The following is a 19,914-nucleotide window of genomic DNA, read 5'->3' as shown; positions in this document are numbered from 1 at the left end:
GAGCAGCAGTAGCTCCTCAAGTCCACCCCAACTGTAACATGGAATAAGATGTTGCCTTTTAGCCTTTTATTTCATTTTTACATATCTAGCATTCAGCAATGAACTCTTTTGCACTGGGATGAAATCAAGAGATTGTTTTCATTCCTCTGCTGGTGGTCTTTTTCCCTCTCTCCTCCTTAAAAGCAAATAAAATGCAATAAGTATCAAGAATACGAGGGCATTACCTCAAACTGGCAAGAGGGAAATTCAAAAGTAATTTTAGAACATATTACTTTACCGAAAGAGCAGTGGAAGCTTGGAACCAAGTGGGCCAGTGATCAATAACTGAATTTAAATATGCATGAGATACACATATGTCCATCATCTGAATTAAAATTAAAAATAATAAAGATTAATTAATTAATTAATTAAAAAGAAAACAAAAAACTCAAAGGGCAAACTCGAAAAAGACAATTTCCTACGATTCTAAGTTAAGACTAAAGAACAAACTAATGATCATAATATGGATTTCATCCATGTATACTTTTTCTTATCCTGAAGTTTTATATACCAAATAGTTTATAATTAATAACTATGTTTATTATTAACAAAGATCTATTGGCAAAAATAAGCTAATTTTCAAAGTGGTGCTTATTCATTTTCATATGCCAGTATGTTTGGGAGCGATAGCTAATTTCCAGGATTTTGCAAGAGATATAATTATTATATTGGAAAATGTTAGATTCCAAGTGCACACTGCTTTTTGGTTAAATTTATGTTTTAGTTCTACAGATTTATCATTGAATCATGTTATGAAACTCTTCCCTCTGCTTCTCTCTCTGTCCCATTTTCCAAATGTATTTTTCTTTTCAGCAACTCTCCAGACCTACATTTTTTGCCAGGAAGTTTGAGTCCACCATCAACCAGGAGGTGCTGGAAATCTTGGACACTCATCTCTATGGTAACTACCCACCTAACACGCCAGCCCTCAAGGCCTATTGGGAGAGTGTCTATGACCGTGTGGATGGGCTGAGTGGGTTCAGCGACGTCACCCTGACTGTGTACACATCCTTCTCCAGGCTGGGGCTACAGAAAATGACCTCTGCGCCAACCCAGAAAAAAGACAGGCCATGCAGGTAGTGCAAGCGTGTGACAGGGCCTGGGGTTGCTTTGAGGTGGGAAAGCTTGGTCTGGATTTCTGGGCCATCGATCATTTGGCTTGAGGGGAAAAGACATGTCCTATCCTGCTTGAGAGTTCACTACCTGATCCTTCAGATCACTCTTCTTGACAGAGGGACAGGGTGCTTTATTTACCCTTGGAGAAAGACCAAATCTCCCGGGATGTAGGTTTTACAAACTGGCAATCCAAGTTCTGCTTCTGGTCTCTGCATGTAGAGATTGCTGTCATTTGGGATATCTATTATATTGATATTGTTTCCTGCTTGCTTATTTGTACCCTATGACTATCATTAAGTGTTGTACCTTATGATTCTTGATGAACATATCTTTTCTTTTATGTACACTGAGAGCATATGCATCAAGACAAATTCCTTGTGTGTCCAATCACACTTGGCCAATAAAAAATTCTATTCTATTCTATTCTATTCTATTCTATTCTATTCTATTCTATTCTATTCTATTCTATTAAGATGGGATGGTGGATTTACTGACATAAAATAACTTCAATTTTTCAGTGGCATTAGATGCTTAAAGTAAATAATAGTCAGAATTTTGAACTAGGATCAGGACAACTCAAATTCAAATATACCTTTAGCTGTGGAAACTCACTGATTTTGGTTGAGTTATTCACTATGCATCTTACTTAGGAGGTGAATTGTTGTGGGGAATAACCTTGGAAGAGGAAGGAACCATTATGGATACCACCTTCAGCTAATGGAAAAAGACAAGATCAAATAAATAAAACCGTGTTATTCTGATAGGTCTCCTTGAATTTGAAATAGTCTATAGATGGCTCATAGATGTAGATGTGTCTGAATGTGTCTTTGATGTTAAGAACTATCATGTCGGTTTGGAGAACTGATCTTTTAGACTGGCTAAAAGACTAAAACCTCAGTGGAGAATAAACCCATTGAACTGATTGGGACTCAGAACATATAAGATATTGTTGTGAGTTTCAAATCTGGAAGTTGGTTGGTTGGATCTCTACTGTTCAGGTGGGCCAAAGCAAGCAATTTCTCTGCCTGTCTCAGCTTTCCCATCTGCAGTATGAAGGATAGCAATAATGAACTTTTATAAGCTGTTCCTAATTATGCATATGAAATGTTCTGACCATTTGGAAGTGCTATTCAGGGCTGTTATTACTATTGCTACTATTACTACTATGATTAATATTATTGTAATTGTTATCATATTTTTCCAGGTTTGAACCACAGGGGTTTCCATCCAGTGTCCACTTGTATTTTTATGACGACCATTTCCAGGGCTATTTGGTGACTCAAGAAGTTCAGAACTCTGCAACTCAACAGGTGGAGTTTCTAGAAATATGGATGATGCCCCGTGGGACTCTCAAATTAGCGGCTAGTGGCAAATCAGCCAACCGTTTGCAGAATCTTGAGGTGGGATTCCTGTTTAGCTATTCTCTTGTTCTCTCCTGGCTTTAAATTAATCAAAATGCTCTCTGTGCTTCAATCAATGTATCCTCCTTCCCCCACCCCCCACATTTTATCAATATGCAGCTGACATCCAGAAGATGCAATAATTAATTCAGCTTCTTGAAGGAAATCATGGTAGTCGGTGACTCTGCATGGACTTCATATTGCTGAGCAAGCACTGTCTCAACAATATGTAATAATTTCACTTGATCTGCATTTCTGTTGTATGAGGAGTCCTTTCTTGAGTATTTCGCAGCTTCCTCGAACAATTCTGTCTATTCCTGACTGTGACATCCAGTAGACCAGCAAGTGGAGACAGAGATTAGTCTTTACTCCCTGAGCTATATGCAGCTTATGAAAAGTATGAGGCAAAAGAAAAGATGACCTCCTCCATTCAAAATAAGGTCATTCAGGAATACTTGGGCAAGAAAAGAATTATGTGGTTGAGAATGTGATCTGTGAAGAAAAGCCCCAAAGCAAGACTGTAGGAAGACTGAAATAGCCTTCTCTGCAACTGCAAAACTTCACTTTTTGGGGGGTGGGGGTGGGGGTGGGGGTGGGGGTGGGGATTCTGTTTTATGTGGCTGTGAGCTGTTGTAATATAATTAATAGGGCGGTATGATGTGTGAAGGGGTGCAGTAGTGTAGCGGTTAAAGTCACCGAGCTTGTCTGCTGGAAAGCTGACAGCCTGGGTTGAAGGCCCAAGTACTACACAATGAGCCGAGCTCCTGTTTCTTGCCCCAGCTCCTGCCCAGCTAGCAGTTTGAAAGCATGGGAGTAGATAAATACTTCAGTAGGAAGGTAACACCATTCCATATGCCTCAGCATATAGTCATGCTGGCCACATGACCACAGAAATGTCCTTTGAATGTCAGATTGAATGTCCTTATTAGTGCTTCCCATGTGGAGTATTTCCGGAGAAATGTGAGCCCTCTTGTGGATTGCTGAATGAAGAAAGTCTTTGGCAAGGCAGATTCTAAATCTTTTTCTGCGGGGACATGCTGGCAGAAGAAAGGATTTTTTTCTAACAGAATTTGGAATAGAAATGCATATGGCAATGCAGTCTACCTTTGTGTAGGAATACAAGTAGTCTTCAACTTACAACTGTTTGTTTAGTTGCCATTCAAAATTACAACAGCACTAAAAAAAAGTGACTTATGAACATTTTTCATATTTAAACAACTGTTGCAGCATTTCCACGGTTATATGATCAAAATTCAGACACTTGGCAACTGACTTATAGTTATGACAGTTGCAGTGTCCCTGCGTTGTCATTATAATAACCTTTTGGAACTTTCTAACAAGTGAAGTCAATTGTTAAGTGAAGACAAATTCACTTAACAATTGTTAGATTAACTGCAGTGACTCACTTAATAACTGTGGCAAGAAAGGTCGTAAAATGGACAAAACTAACAAGTTGTCTCACTTAGCAACAGAAATTGTGGTCGTAAGTCAAAGACTACCTGTATTTTTCCCAAGTGCTTACTCGATGAAATGTTATAAATGTTCTAACTCAGGGGTGGGCAACTATGGCCCTTTTATGACTTGTGGACTTCAACTCCCAGAATTCCTGAGTCAGCCATGGTAGTTCAGGAATTCTGGGAATTGAAGTCCACAAGTCATAAAAGGGCCATAGTTGCCCACCTCTGTTCTAACTGTCTTGCCTATTGAAGAGCACGTTTCCCATGCTGTGAATGGGTATTCTTCCCCATTGCAAACGCCTCTTTTCTGTCCACTCTTACAGGTAGGTACTGAGTGGGACCCCAAAGAGAGGATCTTCCGCAATTTTGGTGGGCTGATCGGGCCTTTCGACGAACCAGTGGCTATGCAGAAATGGGCACGGGGACCCAACCTCACGGCCACCATAGTTTGGATTGACCCCACCTATATCATTGCTACGTCCTATGATATCACAGTAGATGCAGACACAGAATACACACAGTACAAACCGCCTCTCAATCGGCCCCTCCGCCCAGGTGCCTGGACCATCCGCCTTTTCCATTTCTGGGAACCCTTGGGTGAGAGCCAGTTCCTAGTGGTTCCCCAGACCTTCAATCACAAGCAGCCTCTCCGGAAAGGTAAGTGGCCTAAAGCAGTGGAGAAATGTAAAATTTGTTAGTACCGGCTCTGTGGGCGTGGCTTGGTGGGGTGGTGGTAATGTGACTGGGTGGTTGTGGCTAACTTTTTTTTTTTTACTTTCACTTTCAAAAGCATTTTTTCTACAACCTCTTTGGCTGAAGAGGTTGTAGAAAAAATGCTTTTAAAAGGCTCTGATGATCCCAGCTGAGTTGCCTGACTGTCAGAGGCTTTTGTTTCCTTTTAAAAGCTTTTTTTTTTTTTTTTTTGCTTTTAAAAGAAAAAAAAGCCTCTGATGATCCCAGCTGAGTTGCCTGATCGTGAGAGGCTTTTTTTTCTTTTAAAAACATTTTTTCTACAACCTCTTCGCCGAAGAGGTTGTAGAAAAAATGCTTTTAAAAGGCTCTGATGATCCCATCTGAGCCACGCGATCATCAGAGGCTTTTTTTTTTTACTTTACTTTTAAAAGCATTTTTTCGGCTTAATGCTTTAAAAGCATTTCGAAAAAATGCTTTTAAAAATAAAAAAAAAGCCTCTGATGATCGCACAGCTCAGCTGGGCATGGGGGGGGGGAGGGATTTTTGCTACTAGTTCTCCAAACCACCACCCGCCATCGCTACCGGATCGGGCGATCCAGTCCGAACTGGGAGCATTTCACCACTGGCTTAAAGTGAGAATGCCTGGAAACAAATAAGGAGTGCGAACTCAGGAGAAAGATTCAGATAACAAAAGGGATCTCTACTATCTATGTGTGTGCTTCTCTACGTCCATGTATGTACTAGAGGGAGAGATCCCACTTTTCTTATTTCAGAACAGCCAAAAACAGTCACCTTGTCACAAGATGGGCAGCAAACAAATTTAATAAATAAAAAATAAACAACGATTAAGGCTTATGAATAATTGAAAAGAAAAACCAAAGGTGGGCAAGCAGAAGTTACAAAAAAGGCAGGTACAATAGTTAAATGTATCAAGGGATATGTACTCTGCCTGGGGAACAAGCATCTTCCAAAATAACTAGACACAAGAACAGTTCTTTCCCGAACGCCATCACTCTGCTAAACAAATAATTCCCTCAGCACTGTCAAATTATTTATTAAGTCTGCATTACTATTAATCTTTTCATCGTTCCTATCACCCATCTCCTCCCACTTATGACTGTATGACTGTAACCTTGTTGCTGGTATCCTTAAGATTTATATTGACTGTTTTCCTATGACTATCATTAAGTGTTGTACCTTATGATTCTTGACGAATGTATCTTTTCTTTTATGTACACCAAGAGAGTATGCACCAAGACAAATTCCTTGTGTGTCCACACTTGGCCAATAAAGAATTATGTTCTGCTCTGCTCTGCTCTGCTCTGCTCTGCTCTGCTCTATTCTATTCTATTCTATTCTATTCTATTCTATTCTATTCAGAAGGCCTTGAACAGACAATGACCCAAGAAGATACCAATTCTGTGAGACACAGTTCCATAGTTAATGTGAGGTCAGTCAGAAGGCCCTTCTTGTTCCACTAATCACACTTCCATTACTGGACACAGAGAAGGGCTTCCCCATCAGAGGACACTTATGGATAACCTATTATGGGACAAGGCATTTCCAAAGGCAATCCTGCTCTAGGCCTGCAGTTCTAATGGGCCATCAGCAAGACATTGATGTGTATAAGAATTCTACACCAATGATCTGTTCACAAAGCTTATTTAGAAGAAAACCCCAAGTAGAATGTGTTACAATAATCCAATCTTGATATAATTAAGATGTATATCAGTATGGCCTTCTCTGATGTCATTAGAAGTGGTCATATATGAGCACCCAAGTTGAGCAGAAGCATTGCTAGCTGCAGCTGTCTTCTGAATTTCCACATGGAAGCCATCCAAAGTCGCTTTGAAATGATATGGGTGGCAAATAAATTTAATAAATAAGTAAAATAAAAAGTTGAATCCAGAAGAACCTCCAGATTAGCTACTTGATTCCTCAACATCCAAGGCAGGCTGAAATCAGTTTCCTGATTACATCTGCTTCCTGACTAAGAGCACCCGTCCCTCTCTGGATTAATGCAGAATTTATTAGCCCATATTCAATATCCATTATTGGTACTAATTCAACATATTAGCAGTTTATTGGTAGTAATGAAGAAGTATGGAGCTGTGCATGTGTGTGTGTGTGTGTGAGAGAGAGAGAGTGTATGTACATACATGCATGTATGATGTGTTCTTAAGGGCCCTCGATGTATATACATATTACATTTATGATTAAGCCTTTTGTGATTCCTTGAAACATAACTGTAATTTCCATCAGCTTTTTTGTCAGCAAATGTCCTGTGGTGTTGTCAGAGTTTTGCATTAAAATCCTCTTTCAGGAGGAAGAGGATATTATGTAAATATCACCCCGGTCAAAACAGCAACAATGCAGTCCTATGCATGGATATTTGGAACTCTGATTATGTACAGCAATCCCAGAAGTTTAATGGCCCAAATACTATTCTCTAGAATTTGCTTTTGAAGCCACAGCAGCCATGATCTCTCTCCACTTCTCATATTAGGGTGCACATCATACCTTGGAAAATGTACAGGCAATGGTGAAATTCAATTTTTTAAACTACCGGTTCTGTGGGCGTGGCCTGGTGGGTGTGGTGTGGCTTGGTGGGCATGGCAGGGGAAGGATATTGCAAAATTTCCATTCCCACCCTACTCTGGGGCCAGTCAGAGGTGGTATTTGCCGGTTCTCCGAACTACTCAAAATTTCCACTACCGGTTCTCCAGAACCTGCTGGATTTCATCCCTGTGTACAGAGCTTGATTTAGAGGAACATTTAATTCCAGATCACTAGGCAAGACAAAATGCAAATGTTTGTGTTGCCAATCTCCTGCATTTCAAAAAGGCTGAGAAACTATAATTATAAAATTAATCTTTAAAGCCCTACATAATTTGATTTCAAAATATTTCAGGAACTATTTTATGCAAGTAGAACGTGCCCAATTCACATGTACACATGTGGAGGGAAGGCTTATGGTCCTATTTCTGCAGACTCCTTCTTATTGGCCCCCAGGATTTGGATACCCTACTTCTGGAGCTATACTTGCTCCCTTCCAACTAATATTTCTCAGGCAATGAAGACTGCATCATTTAATTGGGGTTATTGGCTGGGTGACTTTTATGGTTTTAGTTGACTCATTATAGATGGGATACCAAGTTTTTCTCATTCATATTTATTGTCAGGTTTTTCATTGAAATGGTTGATTCCTGTATTTTCAACTTTACTATTATAAATCTCCTGGAATTTATATACGGTTTTGAAACTGTTACAAAACGCTTGGTAATGGCAATTGGAGAGAGGAGGCATCTCAGTTCACTGAGCCATTTGCATTAGCAGGATGCTATTTTACATGCCTGGTTTCCTAATGCAGGTGTCCAGATCCTGGATATCTCATCTGTGATAGGGGGGAAAATATCCTTAGTCTCAAAAAAGCGGTGCAAGTTTAAATTCAGAATGTTGGGTGAAGTAGATATGGGTAGAAAGTAAAGAAGATGATCTTGAGAGAGAAAAGCCTAATGATCTATTATAGGCCAGGTCTATTACATTATCAAAGTAACAGGGAGGAGGGGCACCTGGTTTAGGTTCAAAGCAAGAAGGTATGTGCAAGTGACTTGGGCAGATGTGCCCCTAATTCATATGAGTACAAGGTGGGGGGAGGGGGGGAGGAATCAAGCAGAGTCCGACTTGCAAGATTTGGTTATTGTAGCCAATATTGATAAAAGTGAGTTTTAACTTTCTTGTGGAGTTAATTTCTTGTTTGGCCTACTCAGTATGGTTGATGGTATGCTTCCCCTTCCACAATGACTGTGATAAAATAATGGTGTTAAAGATGGAAGGGAAGGAAGGCTTTTCCCCCCACCCCCCAACTTCAGTTCTATCCTCTGGCAGCCAATTATTTTGCCCAAAGGCCACCAGTAATGAGGGCATGTCACGAGAGGGATTCAAGACTCATCACTCGAATTGATTCTAGTAGAATTGTACAAAATGTTCCATCATGGAATCTTCTCAATTGTTCTGAGGTTGAACCATTTGCAGAACAGCCTGAAGTTACTCCAGGTTATTACCTTGCTTCTAGCCTACTACCGATGGTCCTTGACTTGCAGCCATTCATTCAGTGACCATTTGAAGGTACCGGGGGAAAAAAAAAGATTTATGACCATTTTTCCTACTTAATGACCACTGCAGCATCCCCATGGTCACATGATCAAAATTTGGATGCTTGGTTCGTATTTATGACTATTGCAGTGTCCCAGTGTCAGGTGATCAGTTTTTGCAACCTTCTGACAAGCAAAGTTAACGGGGAAGCCAAATTCACTTACCAATTGTTTTACTAACTTAACTATTGCAGCGATTCATTTAATAACTGTAGCAGGAAAGGTAAATTGGGGCAAATTTCACTTAACAGCTGCCTCGCTTAGGAACAGAAAATTTTGGAGTCAACTGTAGTTGTAAATCGAGGACTACCTGTATGATTGCAGTACACTATTTGGGGGTGGCATATAAATAAAAATATATGTAAATAAACACATATGTACCTAAAATATGGGCAGATTTATAGGAGCCCTTTGTCTTGCTTATCTCCTCTCTTTCTGTGTTCTCAGATGATGGCAAGTGGCTCCATGCTGGTCCTCCCCGGAATGAGTACATGGAGCAAAATTTCCAGGGCCTGGCTGGGATCCTGAACCTTCCCCATTTAGATGAAATGGGGCGAGCTTCCCAGCAGCACACGCAGCTCTTTGGCCATGCTCTAGAGAACTGGACAGACAGCAGCATCAGCAGTTTCTGGTCGGTAGCTGGACTCTGTATGGCGAACCCTTCTAGCTGCTCGCCCTTGGAGCTTTGTAACAAAACCTCTTGGAGTTCACTGTCCCCGGACCCCAAATCAGAACTGGGGACTATCAAGCCTGATGGACGGCTGAGGTAGCAGGGGCAGCCGGCAGCACATTCTTGGGATCAAGGAAGCATCACCCCAAGGAGGGCATGGGGTGAGGGGGGTATGAACCCCTCCTCTCTGCAGGGAAAACTCTTTATGACTTCAGCCTGTGAAAATGCACCATTGTCACATGGGACAAACACGAGGACAGAAACTTTTTGCCGTGGCAGGCTCAGTGGTGCAAAATGCGGCAGAGCAGAATTCCCCACCACCATTCTCAGGATTTGCTGGAAAGAAGCAAAGGCAAGGAAGAGGAGCAACATATTTATAAACCAACGGAGCAACGGAAACGTTCTTGACTGACAGATTTGACTCTTAGCTCCCTAGCTCCAGCGCACCTGGGCCAGCGGGACCTCATCAATCATGGAGTACGCTCTGCAAGATCAGGACTCTCTGTTCCCAAATGGTTGCTGGCAAAGCATTCTGGGAAATGACAGGATGGAGTTGAGGAATACAGGAAGCCAGCTGCTTGGCAGACCTGTTTTCCATCTTCTTCTTCCTCCATCCTTTTGGTTCTTATTTTTTTTTCTTTTCTTTTTTTATAAAAGTGCATGTGTATATATAAGACAAAAGTGCAATATAGACCACAGTCATCTTACCTCTCTCCCTCTTCTGCTTCAATGTTTCCATTCTCTTCTCCAATCTATTGTCTTGATGTTTTATAGGGTATAAAACAAAATTGAGGGCCCTCCTAGGCGTATTGGGTGGTTGGATCTTGCTGCTAAGATTTGAAAGTTTTTTTTTCTTCTTCTTGGGGGAGGCAAAATGGAAATGAGCTCCCCTTTCTAGCCTTACAAGCAAAACAGGAGCTGGGCCTTTCTGGCCCATGTGCCAAGCTCCCCTTTTAATGGAACTGCCAGTGGTGCCATATCCAATGTACCCACTAATGCCTGTTGTGAGGTATCTCAAGCCTTGCCGTCTCCGCTGTCTTTCCTCTTCCTGTGTGAATTCTGGCTATGGCTACGTATTGGTAGACCTAGGCCAGGGGTGGGCAAATGGGGCTCTTTTACAACCTGTGGACTTCAACTCCCAGAATTCCTGAGACAGCTTGGCTGTCTCAGGAATTCTGGGAGTTGAAGTCCACAGGTTGTAAAAGAGCCCCATTTGCCCACCCCTGAGCTAGGCTAATGTCCCTGAGTGTTCTTTCTAAAGGGTCTCAATCTATCTGAAGCAAAGCATTCTATATCTTTCCATTTGCCTCTTTTCCATGGATTACTGGGCATCTGCTAACTCCTTTTACCTTCCTTGGATTCCCCTAACCTGTTTGCTCTCATCCTTTCCATGGTTACTTCTGTGTTGTTTCATTTTTCCTTAATTTTCCGTTAACGCTTAAGCTTGTCAGGTTCAGACAATACTGTGTCCTGCACATGTTTACATGTTCTCACCCTGTCCTCTACTGGAAAAGCTGTCCCTTTAAGAGCTGTAGCTCCTTCAGCCAAAAACAGATTTCCCATCCTCAGAGAGTGATGCTGTTCTGTACTGAATGTTGTCCAATGTCTAAACATATTTCTTAGTCTGATCTGCTCTTTCAGATGCATCCCAGAAAACTGAGTGAACCACCCCCAGTTGAACTGGGGCCAACAGTGTCTGAGCTTGTCTTTTCCTAATGGCTATTGGAGGAGGGGAAGTATTAAGAAAAGAAATTATTATTTGGAATATTTTTAATGTGTGCCATATCAGAATATACTGGTCAGGGGTGGAGAGCTACTCTCTTCCCAAATGGTTGAGTTCCAGCTTTCATAAGAGACTGCTAACATGGCCAGGGGTTAAGAATGATGGAAGCTGTAGTCTGCCATTGGGAGAACAACATGGGCACTTAAATGATTTCATGTAGAGTGGAGTTATGGGTGCCTGTGAAAAGGGATTTTAGAATGGGCCTATCCCCCACTCTCCATCTCCAGCTGAAGTTCTGAAGCAACTTCAGAAAGGTTTTAAAAGGACTCTGGTCTCAGGTTTTGATCCAAGCTTTTCAAAACTTGCAGGTGGTTAACTTCCTGGATCAAAAGCGTAGATGACCGGGGTTGTCTGGTTTTAAAAATACCCTTCCGTTTTAAAGTCTGCACTGATGTAAAAAGAAACAAAGCAAATGGAAATGCTCGTTGATGAGGTATGACAGTACAACAACACAATTGGTTAGGATCAGTTCCGCCACACGTAGCATAGACTGTGGGGCTGGGGGAAAGAGTAGTACCTCAATCTGGAAAAGGGACTCCCAAAGTTTCTTCCTTGTACTGTGCTAAAAGAGGAATAACTAGGCAGAGCGTCAGCTGCAACCCTTTCCAAAGAATGAGTGCTGAAAAATGTGGTGTCAGAGCATTATGTAAAGTTGTCTTATATATGCAACACAAATATATCTACGGTATATCTCTACAGTGTGAAGAGTGTGAATTCTTGCAGTTGATTTCCTTGACTCACTCAAGAAATATCAGATTGTGTTTTGCGGGGAGGTTGGGGATCAGTAGCAAAACAACCTGCTCTAATAAAGGTATTAGAAGGCTAACACTGGGAGAACAGGAAAAAGGAGACTGTATTCCAGTGGCTAAAAAATGGCTTCCCAAAAATTCTATTACCTTTGCTGGAAGGAAGAATTAATCTAGCACCCATTGGCTGTTACCAACTTAAACTCTGAACACCAGATAAACTTTGTGACTCTAGGAGGACAGGATGTGTCACTCCTTCCTCCTCTTTCTCTGAGTTGTCCATACAGTTCTTTACTAGCTTTATTTAATTAAGATCCCCAAATCCAGGGTACATTTTTAAAAACCTGGGTATTCACTGAATGACACTCAGAATACTATACTTTTCTTGCAATTTGTGCTGTCAATGAATGATTGTCCAGATTTTTGCAATCCAGATCCAGTAGTCCTAATTTAATCATCTTTAAACAGGTAATCCAGTCCTCTGCAATTTTGTTACCTCCAGATGAATGGACTTCACATCTCTGGATTCTGAGGAATTACCAAAATATCTGTGAATTTCGAGAAGTAATGTCCACATATCTGAAAGATGCTAGGCTGAGGAAGATTGAAATATTAACTTGTTTAGTCAATTAAATACTAATTAAGCAATTCACCCTCAATTTGCATTTTATTTACAGATCTGGATTACTTTGCAAGATTTAGACAACCCCCTAAGCCCTAAATAACATACTGTGGTGAAATTCGTTAGGCTAGATCAGATGTTTTGAAATTATATAATTCTTCCACATTATCTGCTCATCATATATTCCTAAATGTCTATGGAGATTCTCAGTCATCTAGGACATGGTTGTCCCAAAGGTGCTTTTTCAAGAGGCAACTGGACTTTCTGTTTTTTCTTTGAAGACATTTCACTTCTCACCCAAGAAGAGTTGATTTGCAGTTGAAGAAGCTTCTTGGATGAGAAGCAAAACGTCTTTAAAGAAAAACCAGAAAGTCCAGTTGCCTCTTGAAAAAGCATCTTTGGGATGATAGTATATTCCTATTCAAAAATTAATTTTGTCCAAAGCAAGATTCTGGAGTGTACATTGTATGGAACAATTTGACCAGAGGTGGGCTTCACATAATTTAACCGATTTGCCAAAAATGTGAGTGTGTGCGCCTTGCATGCTGCTTCAAACACGTGGCGATTTCATACGTGCGGCTTCCAATACACAGCCGCAGTGAGTAGAGCAGGAGAGGCGTGGAAATCAGCTGGGCTGCATGGGTGGGGCGAGCGAGCCAGAGGGTGAGATATATAGGGTAGGATAGCACCGGGGTGACTGGTTGGAACTACCGGTACGGGCGAACTGGTCCAAACCAGCAACAGCCCACCTCTGCATTTGACAGACAAGCTGATTTCAAAAAAGATTTTGTGCTTTCCCTTTTTAAAGTTTCTAATTCTCATGGTTATGGGCAAGATGATTTCATCAGCAACGTGGCTAAATTTGAGCAAAGTTTTTAGCAGTCAAATTCGGATGGATCGCAGGCTCTGTTTTTAATTTTATTACATACTGTATCTTCAGTTGTTGCAAGTAAGCGGACTTGGGATGGGATTCAGGATAATTAAAGCAGCCATTGCTTATATTTGGATGCCAGATGAAATCAAAGTTAGTAATTATGCCAGTGGAGAGCAATGCAGAAAATGAAGTATTTGTAGAATCTGCTGATAAAGAGCGTATCAATAATTTGAAGGGGTCTTTGCTGGATTGCAAAGTTACAGTGTTTGCAGAGTCTGAATGAGTTTATTATCCTCCCATTGCAAAGGAGATGAATGAACTAATCTTTGCTGAGTGCTTAAAGGCCACTTGCATAAAAGCTGGTATAGAGCTGTCAGGTGTGATTAAACTCACCATCTCCCCTTTTACTATCATACTCTCCGCCGAGGCTTTCTACCTTCTGATATTATCACGTTCTTTTAATGAACCTAATGAGAGCTGATTGAATAAATATGGCATTGTTCCAAACCATTCAGTAAGTAGACTTTGAAACAGCATCAGGGAAATTTATTTTCATTGGCTGGCTGATTGTATGGGAAGTGGTGGGGGGGGTGGGGGGGATGTTAAAAACAAGACTGGGTTTGTAGCCTTCATTTGCTGTGTGTATGCTCAAGTCTTTAAATTGTGGGACTGATCTGTGAGTGTAGCGAGAGTGCTGGCTGTAAACTCAATGGTTTTGTTTCTTAGGGCACACATAGCAACAGTGCTCTCAGATCCATGCCCAGGATGGTTTCAGTGGATCTTATGAAGATCCAATGCTTGAATTTGATCACAGTGTGCCTCTGTACTGGATCATTCATACGGCAAGGAAAGTCAGTGCTCCCTTTCATTGGTTTATTGCCTGCAAACACCTACTAGAAGACCCAAAGATGCTTTTTCAAGAGACAACTGGACTTTCTGGTTTTCCTTTGAAGATGTTTCGCTTCTCATCCAAGAAGCTTCTTCAGTTCTGAAGAAGAGCTGAAGAAACTTATTGGATGAGAAGTGAAACGTCTTCAAAGGAAAACCAGAAAGTCCAGTTGTCTCTTGAAAAAGCACTTTTGAGAGAACCATGACTTGGATGACTGAGAATCTCCATAGACATCCTACTAGAAGTGTTTGCAGATACTGGAGTCGGCTTGCAGTTGCAATTCCTTCATGGATGGAAACTTTGGGCAGCTGGAAAGAGTGGTGGAGAGGAACATGGATTCAAAGCATAACCTTCAGTTTAGAAGTGTCCCACCTTTTCTTACCTTCTTGCTTGTGACATTTTATCTCCATAAAATAAACTAAAACAAATCTATTGAGGGAAAAGATGAAATAGCCGCACAGAGAGTTTTGGAATAGTAGGACTAAAAGACTCTTTCATTTGGAAACAAAGATGCAAAAGAATGACTAGACTTCCATAGCTTCGTGTTTATTCATTCAAACTGTATAATTGCCCATCCTGGCAATGACTTTGTTTAGGCTGGACTTGAGTTTATTAAGCAAACCCAGTTGCTGCAGTTTGAAAAATCACAATTTAGAGCTGATCCAATTGAAGAACAGCAGCAATTTATTTATTTATTTATTTATTTAAATTAATTAATTAATTAATTAATTAATTTGTATACCACCCTTCTCCAACAGGACTCAGGGCGGTGAACAGCCACGGTAAAACACAACATATAAAATTTAAAAGCAGTTTAAAAGACATTAAATAATTTTGGCCATCAATTTAAAACAACCCAGTTAAAACCAATTACAAATTAAAACCGCAAGGATGGGATCAAGCCAGCCCGGCTAGATGAAATAGATGTGTTTTCAGGGCCCGACGAAAAGTCTGGAGGTCTGGTATCGTGCATATCTCTGGGGGTAGGTCGTTCCAGAGGGCGGGTACCGCCACAGAGAAGGCTCTCCCCCTGGGGGTCGCCAGCCGACATTGGTCGAAGGCACCCTGAGGAGGCCCTCTCTGTGCGAGCGAACGGGCCAGTGGGAGGCTATTGGCGGCAGAAGGCGGTCTCATAGATACCCCGGCCCAAAGCCATGGAGCGCTTTAAAGATGGTCACCAACACCTTGAAGCGCACCTGGAAGACCACAGGAAGCCAGTGCAGCTCGCGCAGGAGAGGTGTCACATGGGAGCGCCCCGTCGCTCCCATAATCCCCCGTGCGGCCGCATTCTGGACCAACTGGAGCAGGGGAACCCCATGTAGAGAGCATTGCAGTAGTCCAGGCGGGAAGTGACAAGTGCCTGAGTGACCATGCGTAGGGAGTCCCAATCTAGAAAGGGACGCAACTGGCGTATCAGGCGGACCTGATAAAAAGCCCCCCTGGCCACGGCCGTCATATGCTCTTCTAAAGACAGCTGTGTATCCAGGAGGATGCCCAAGTTGCGGGCCCTTTCCGTGGGGGTCAATGATCCGCCCCCAATAACCAGCGATGGCACCAGCTGGCTATATCGGGACGCCGGAAGCCACAGCCACTCGGTCTTGGAAGGGTTGAGTCGGAGCCTGTTTCTTCCCATCCAGGCCCGCACGGCCTCCAGGCACCGGGACATCACTTCAAGGGCATCTTTGGGGTGGCCTGGGGTGGAGATTTACAGCTGAGTGTCATCAGCGTACTGATGGAACTCCACCCCAAAGCCACGGATGATCTCACCCAGTGGCTTTACATAAATGTTGAACAGAAGGAGCGAGAGGACCGACCCTTGTGGCACCCCACAAACAAGGCACCTCAGGGTCGACTGCTGCCCCCCTGCCAACACAGATTGTGACCGGTCAGAGAGGAAGGAGGAGAACCACCGCAAAACGGTGCCCCCCACCCCCAACCCTTCCAACCGGTGTAACATGATACCATGGTCGATGGTATCAAAAGCCGCTGAGAGATCTAACAGGACCCGGATAGAGGAACAACCCCTATCCCGAGCCCTCCAGAGATCACCAATGCGACCAATGCCTTTTCCGTGCTGTACCCAGGCCTGAAGCCGGACTGTGATCTATTAGCTGATTGTGACTGATCTTGAAATCTAGCTGGATTATTTGTTAGGATCTCATACGAATGGGGAATACCAGAACTATAATCTGGGCGTGCAAGTCAAAATAACATCCAGAGAAAACAGTGGCAAACTCTTTTTGGGTTTTTTTGTCAAAAAAATGACATAGACATGCTTAGGTGTCATATATCACTCAATGGAGGCCTTAACTATCAGGAAATCATGGTAATATATAGAGCCAGCCAATGAGTTGAGGGATTTCTTAAAAATTGTCTAAGTCCTTTGCTATAAAATCAAATAGACGTCATGTACACTAACCTGGACTCAAGAGGATTTTCTTTAAGTATAGGGTCTCCTGGGGGGTTGGACTAGAGGCCCTCCAAGGTCCCTTCCAACTCTCTTATTCGGTATTCTGTATCAATTTCCTGTACTCTTTTTGCTTTTTTTACATGTACCCTCTGCAAGAAAAATGTAATTCTAAAAGAAAATATATTTATGAAAATACAGCATTAAATTCTAAAGCCACATAGGTAATGTTTGTCCCTATTTAGTTTATTCCAAGATAATATTGTATGATATTGAGGGTATTAGCCGGGCATAATATTGACCAAACTCCATTTCTAGCTTTGCTTTTTATCTTATTTCCAGCTTAAAGTGTTTGTAAAATATGCTGGTAACTTGATTAATTTTTGATGGCACAGAATTACATTGTCAGCTGTTTATACTAGTTGGTCACCATTTTTAACACTACAAAGAAAAAACAGCAAATATGTCTTACAATTATTTCATGCATTTGTATAGGGAATTAAAATTATTTCATGCATTTATATAGGGAATTAAAATTATTTCATGCATTTGTATGGGGAAGATCAGATATATAATTATATGAAGGTGTGTTTCTATGGCCTGATGGAACCTGCAGCCAGATTGATGCCCTGAATAATTTGCACCAAGAAGAAGTTTGTCTACTCAATATGTCATATACAGCAGCTTTTTTTGTAATGTAATGGTTGCATCATTATGGCTGTAGTGATGATGGACCATGAGGTTCTTAAATATTATAATCACTAATTAGTTTAACATCTTGGGTTACAAAAACAACTTTTTTGGGTTATAAATATTAGAAGCCATACTTACTAAATTGAGAAATCACAATTCAACTAGTAAATGGACCCTCATATGTCAAATCAAAGAACTGAATACAGACTACAGAATAACAGAGATAAAAGGGATCTCGGAAGTCTTCTAGTCCAACCCCTGCTCAGGCAGGAAACCCTATACCATTTCAGACAAGTTGTCCAATCTCTTCTTAAAAACTTCCAGTGTTGGAGTGTTCATGACTTCTGGAGACAAGTTGTTCCACTGATTAATTGTTCTCACTGTCAGGAAATGTCTCCTTAGTTCTCAGTTGCTTCTCTCCTTGATTAGTTTCCATCCATTCTTTCTTGTCCTGCCTTCAAGTGCTCTGGAGAATAGGTTGAACCCCCTCTCCTTCGTGGCAACCTCTTAGATATTGGAACACTGCTATCATGTCACCCCTGGTCCTTCTTTTCATTAAACCGAACATACCCAATTCCAGCAACTGTTCTTTATGTTTTTGTATCCCTTCCCCTAAACATCTTTGTTGCTTGTCTCTGTGCTCTTTCTGGGGGGTCAAGATCTTTTCTTACATGGTGGCAACCAAAGATGATTAGTACATTACAGAATGTAAATAGTTTTTTTCCTTCTCTGTTTGTGCCTCCTATCTACTAGGCCCAACTCTCTTTTTCAAGTCATTATCCTCTGTTCTCTTCAGCTGCCCTGCCTTTGTAGCTCTCCTGCCAACCATGAGCTATTCGTGGTCAGCATCCGTAACTTTGTTATCACAGTATTGCTGAAACCTTTCCTCCCACTCTTATCAGAATGCTTCTGACGTTGATAACATTCAGACTAAGTGCAACTGCCTTATGTAATTTAGACCTTTGATCTATCAAGCTCAATGTAGTTGAGATCAGTGCTGTCCAGTCTGGGGCCTTTTGATGAGGTAGACAGTAATTAATTTATGTGGGTGTACTAAACTACAACAGTAGTTCAACAGCAAATACCTGTGCCCAGTTTGTATCAGCCGGTTTTCCTCGAATTGGGAATATATAGAGAGAGCATTCTTTTTTTTGTTTTTTTGTTTTTGTTTTTTGCTTTAATTTATATGCCGCCCTTCTCCGGAGACTCAGGGCAGCTTAAAATGCATTAAGCAATAGCCTTCATATTTTTGTATATTTATACAAAGTCAGCTTATTGCCCCCACAATCTGGGTCCTCATTTTACCAACCTTTGAAAGGATGGAAGGCTGAGTCAACCTTGAGCCTGGTGAGATTTGAACTTGCAGTAATTGCAAGCAGCAGATGTTAATAACAGTGCTTTAGTCCACTGTACTACAGGCTACTACTCTTGTGCTAACCAGTACAATCTTTTCCTTATAAAGCAAATGAATGGAGAGTTGTTTGCTTTTCCAGGCTGTTCTTATGCCTTTGTATTAGACTTCTCTACTGTGAGCAAAGAACAGGAAGCATCAAGATGTAGTATTGACTCACTATAATAAGCAAGCTAGATTTCCTTACCAAGAACAATAAACATTTGATTTATTGAGTAAATTGCAGGTGCTGAACCTGGTTAGCTCTGTTAGGACCATTAAGCAACTTCTGTATTTTTTGGAGCATAAGATGCACCTTTTTCCCCCCTAAAAGGGGGTGAAAATTTAGGTGTGTCTTATATACCGAATGTAGCCCCGCCCACCCATTGGCCCCCACCCTTTGGCCTCTGCCTCGCAGCAGTTACCTCCTTGCAAGCAAACAGTAAGAAAAAACAGCTCCTTTCAGCTTCAGCACAGCCTAATTAGTACAAGTTGATTGGATCGGCCTCCGGACTCTCAGCTGATTTGCTCTCAGCTGTTTTGCGCAGGGCTGTGCTGCTTGCTGCAAAGAGGTAAATTGCTGGAGCAGATTTTTTTTTCCTTGTGCTAATTAAGCTATGATGAAAATGAAAATGAAAGTAAAACAGACTGTTTGTTGTTTGATGCGAGGAGGCAAAATTACTCAGAGGCAGAGGGAGATTTCTTTTTCTTCTTTTCCTCACCAAAAATGGGTAGGTGCATCTTATAGTCCGGTGCGTCTTATACTCCAGAAAATATGGTAATACTAGCACTTGGGTCAGGCCTGTTGAACAGAATCAGGTCTACAGTTGTAGACTAGATTAGGAACTTGGAGAAACATTCCAAAAAGCAGTGACAAACCACATTGGTACAGGTAGTCTTGGCTTACAACAGTTCATTTAGTTCAAAGTTACAACGGCACTGAAAAAATGGACTTGTGACCATTTTTCACATGTACAACCG

At 41.5% G+C, this 19,914-nt stretch overlaps 1 protein-coding gene across 1 annotated transcript in view; it reads left to right on the top strand.

Annotated features, from left to right (window-relative positions):
- Positions 1 to 11,720, top strand: part of XYLT2 (xylosyltransferase 2) — a 46,224-nt gene extending 34,504 nt beyond the window's left edge. Inside the window, exons 8-11 of the mRNA XM_060688719.2 lie at positions 853 to 1,115; positions 2,360 to 2,555; positions 4,336 to 4,669; positions 9,307 to 11,720. Coding sequence (XP_060544702.2) covers positions 853 to 1,115; positions 2,360 to 2,555; positions 4,336 to 4,669; positions 9,307 to 9,629 — 1,116 coding nt within the window. The 3' untranslated portion in view covers positions 9,630 to 11,720. The remainder of the gene's footprint in view (positions 1 to 852; positions 1,116 to 2,359; positions 2,556 to 4,335; positions 4,670 to 9,306) is intronic.
- The last annotated feature ends 8,194 nt before the right edge of the window (positions 11,721 to 19,914 follow it).

This window comes from Pantherophis guttatus, chromosome 2 (genome assembly GCF_059756535.1).
Source record: "Pantherophis guttatus breed Tessera chromosome 2, ASM5975653v1, whole genome shotgun sequence".
NCBI lineage: Eukaryota > Metazoa > Chordata > Lepidosauria > Squamata > Colubridae > Pantherophis > Pantherophis guttatus.
This window is presented reverse-complemented; position numbering and strand designations above follow the sequence as displayed.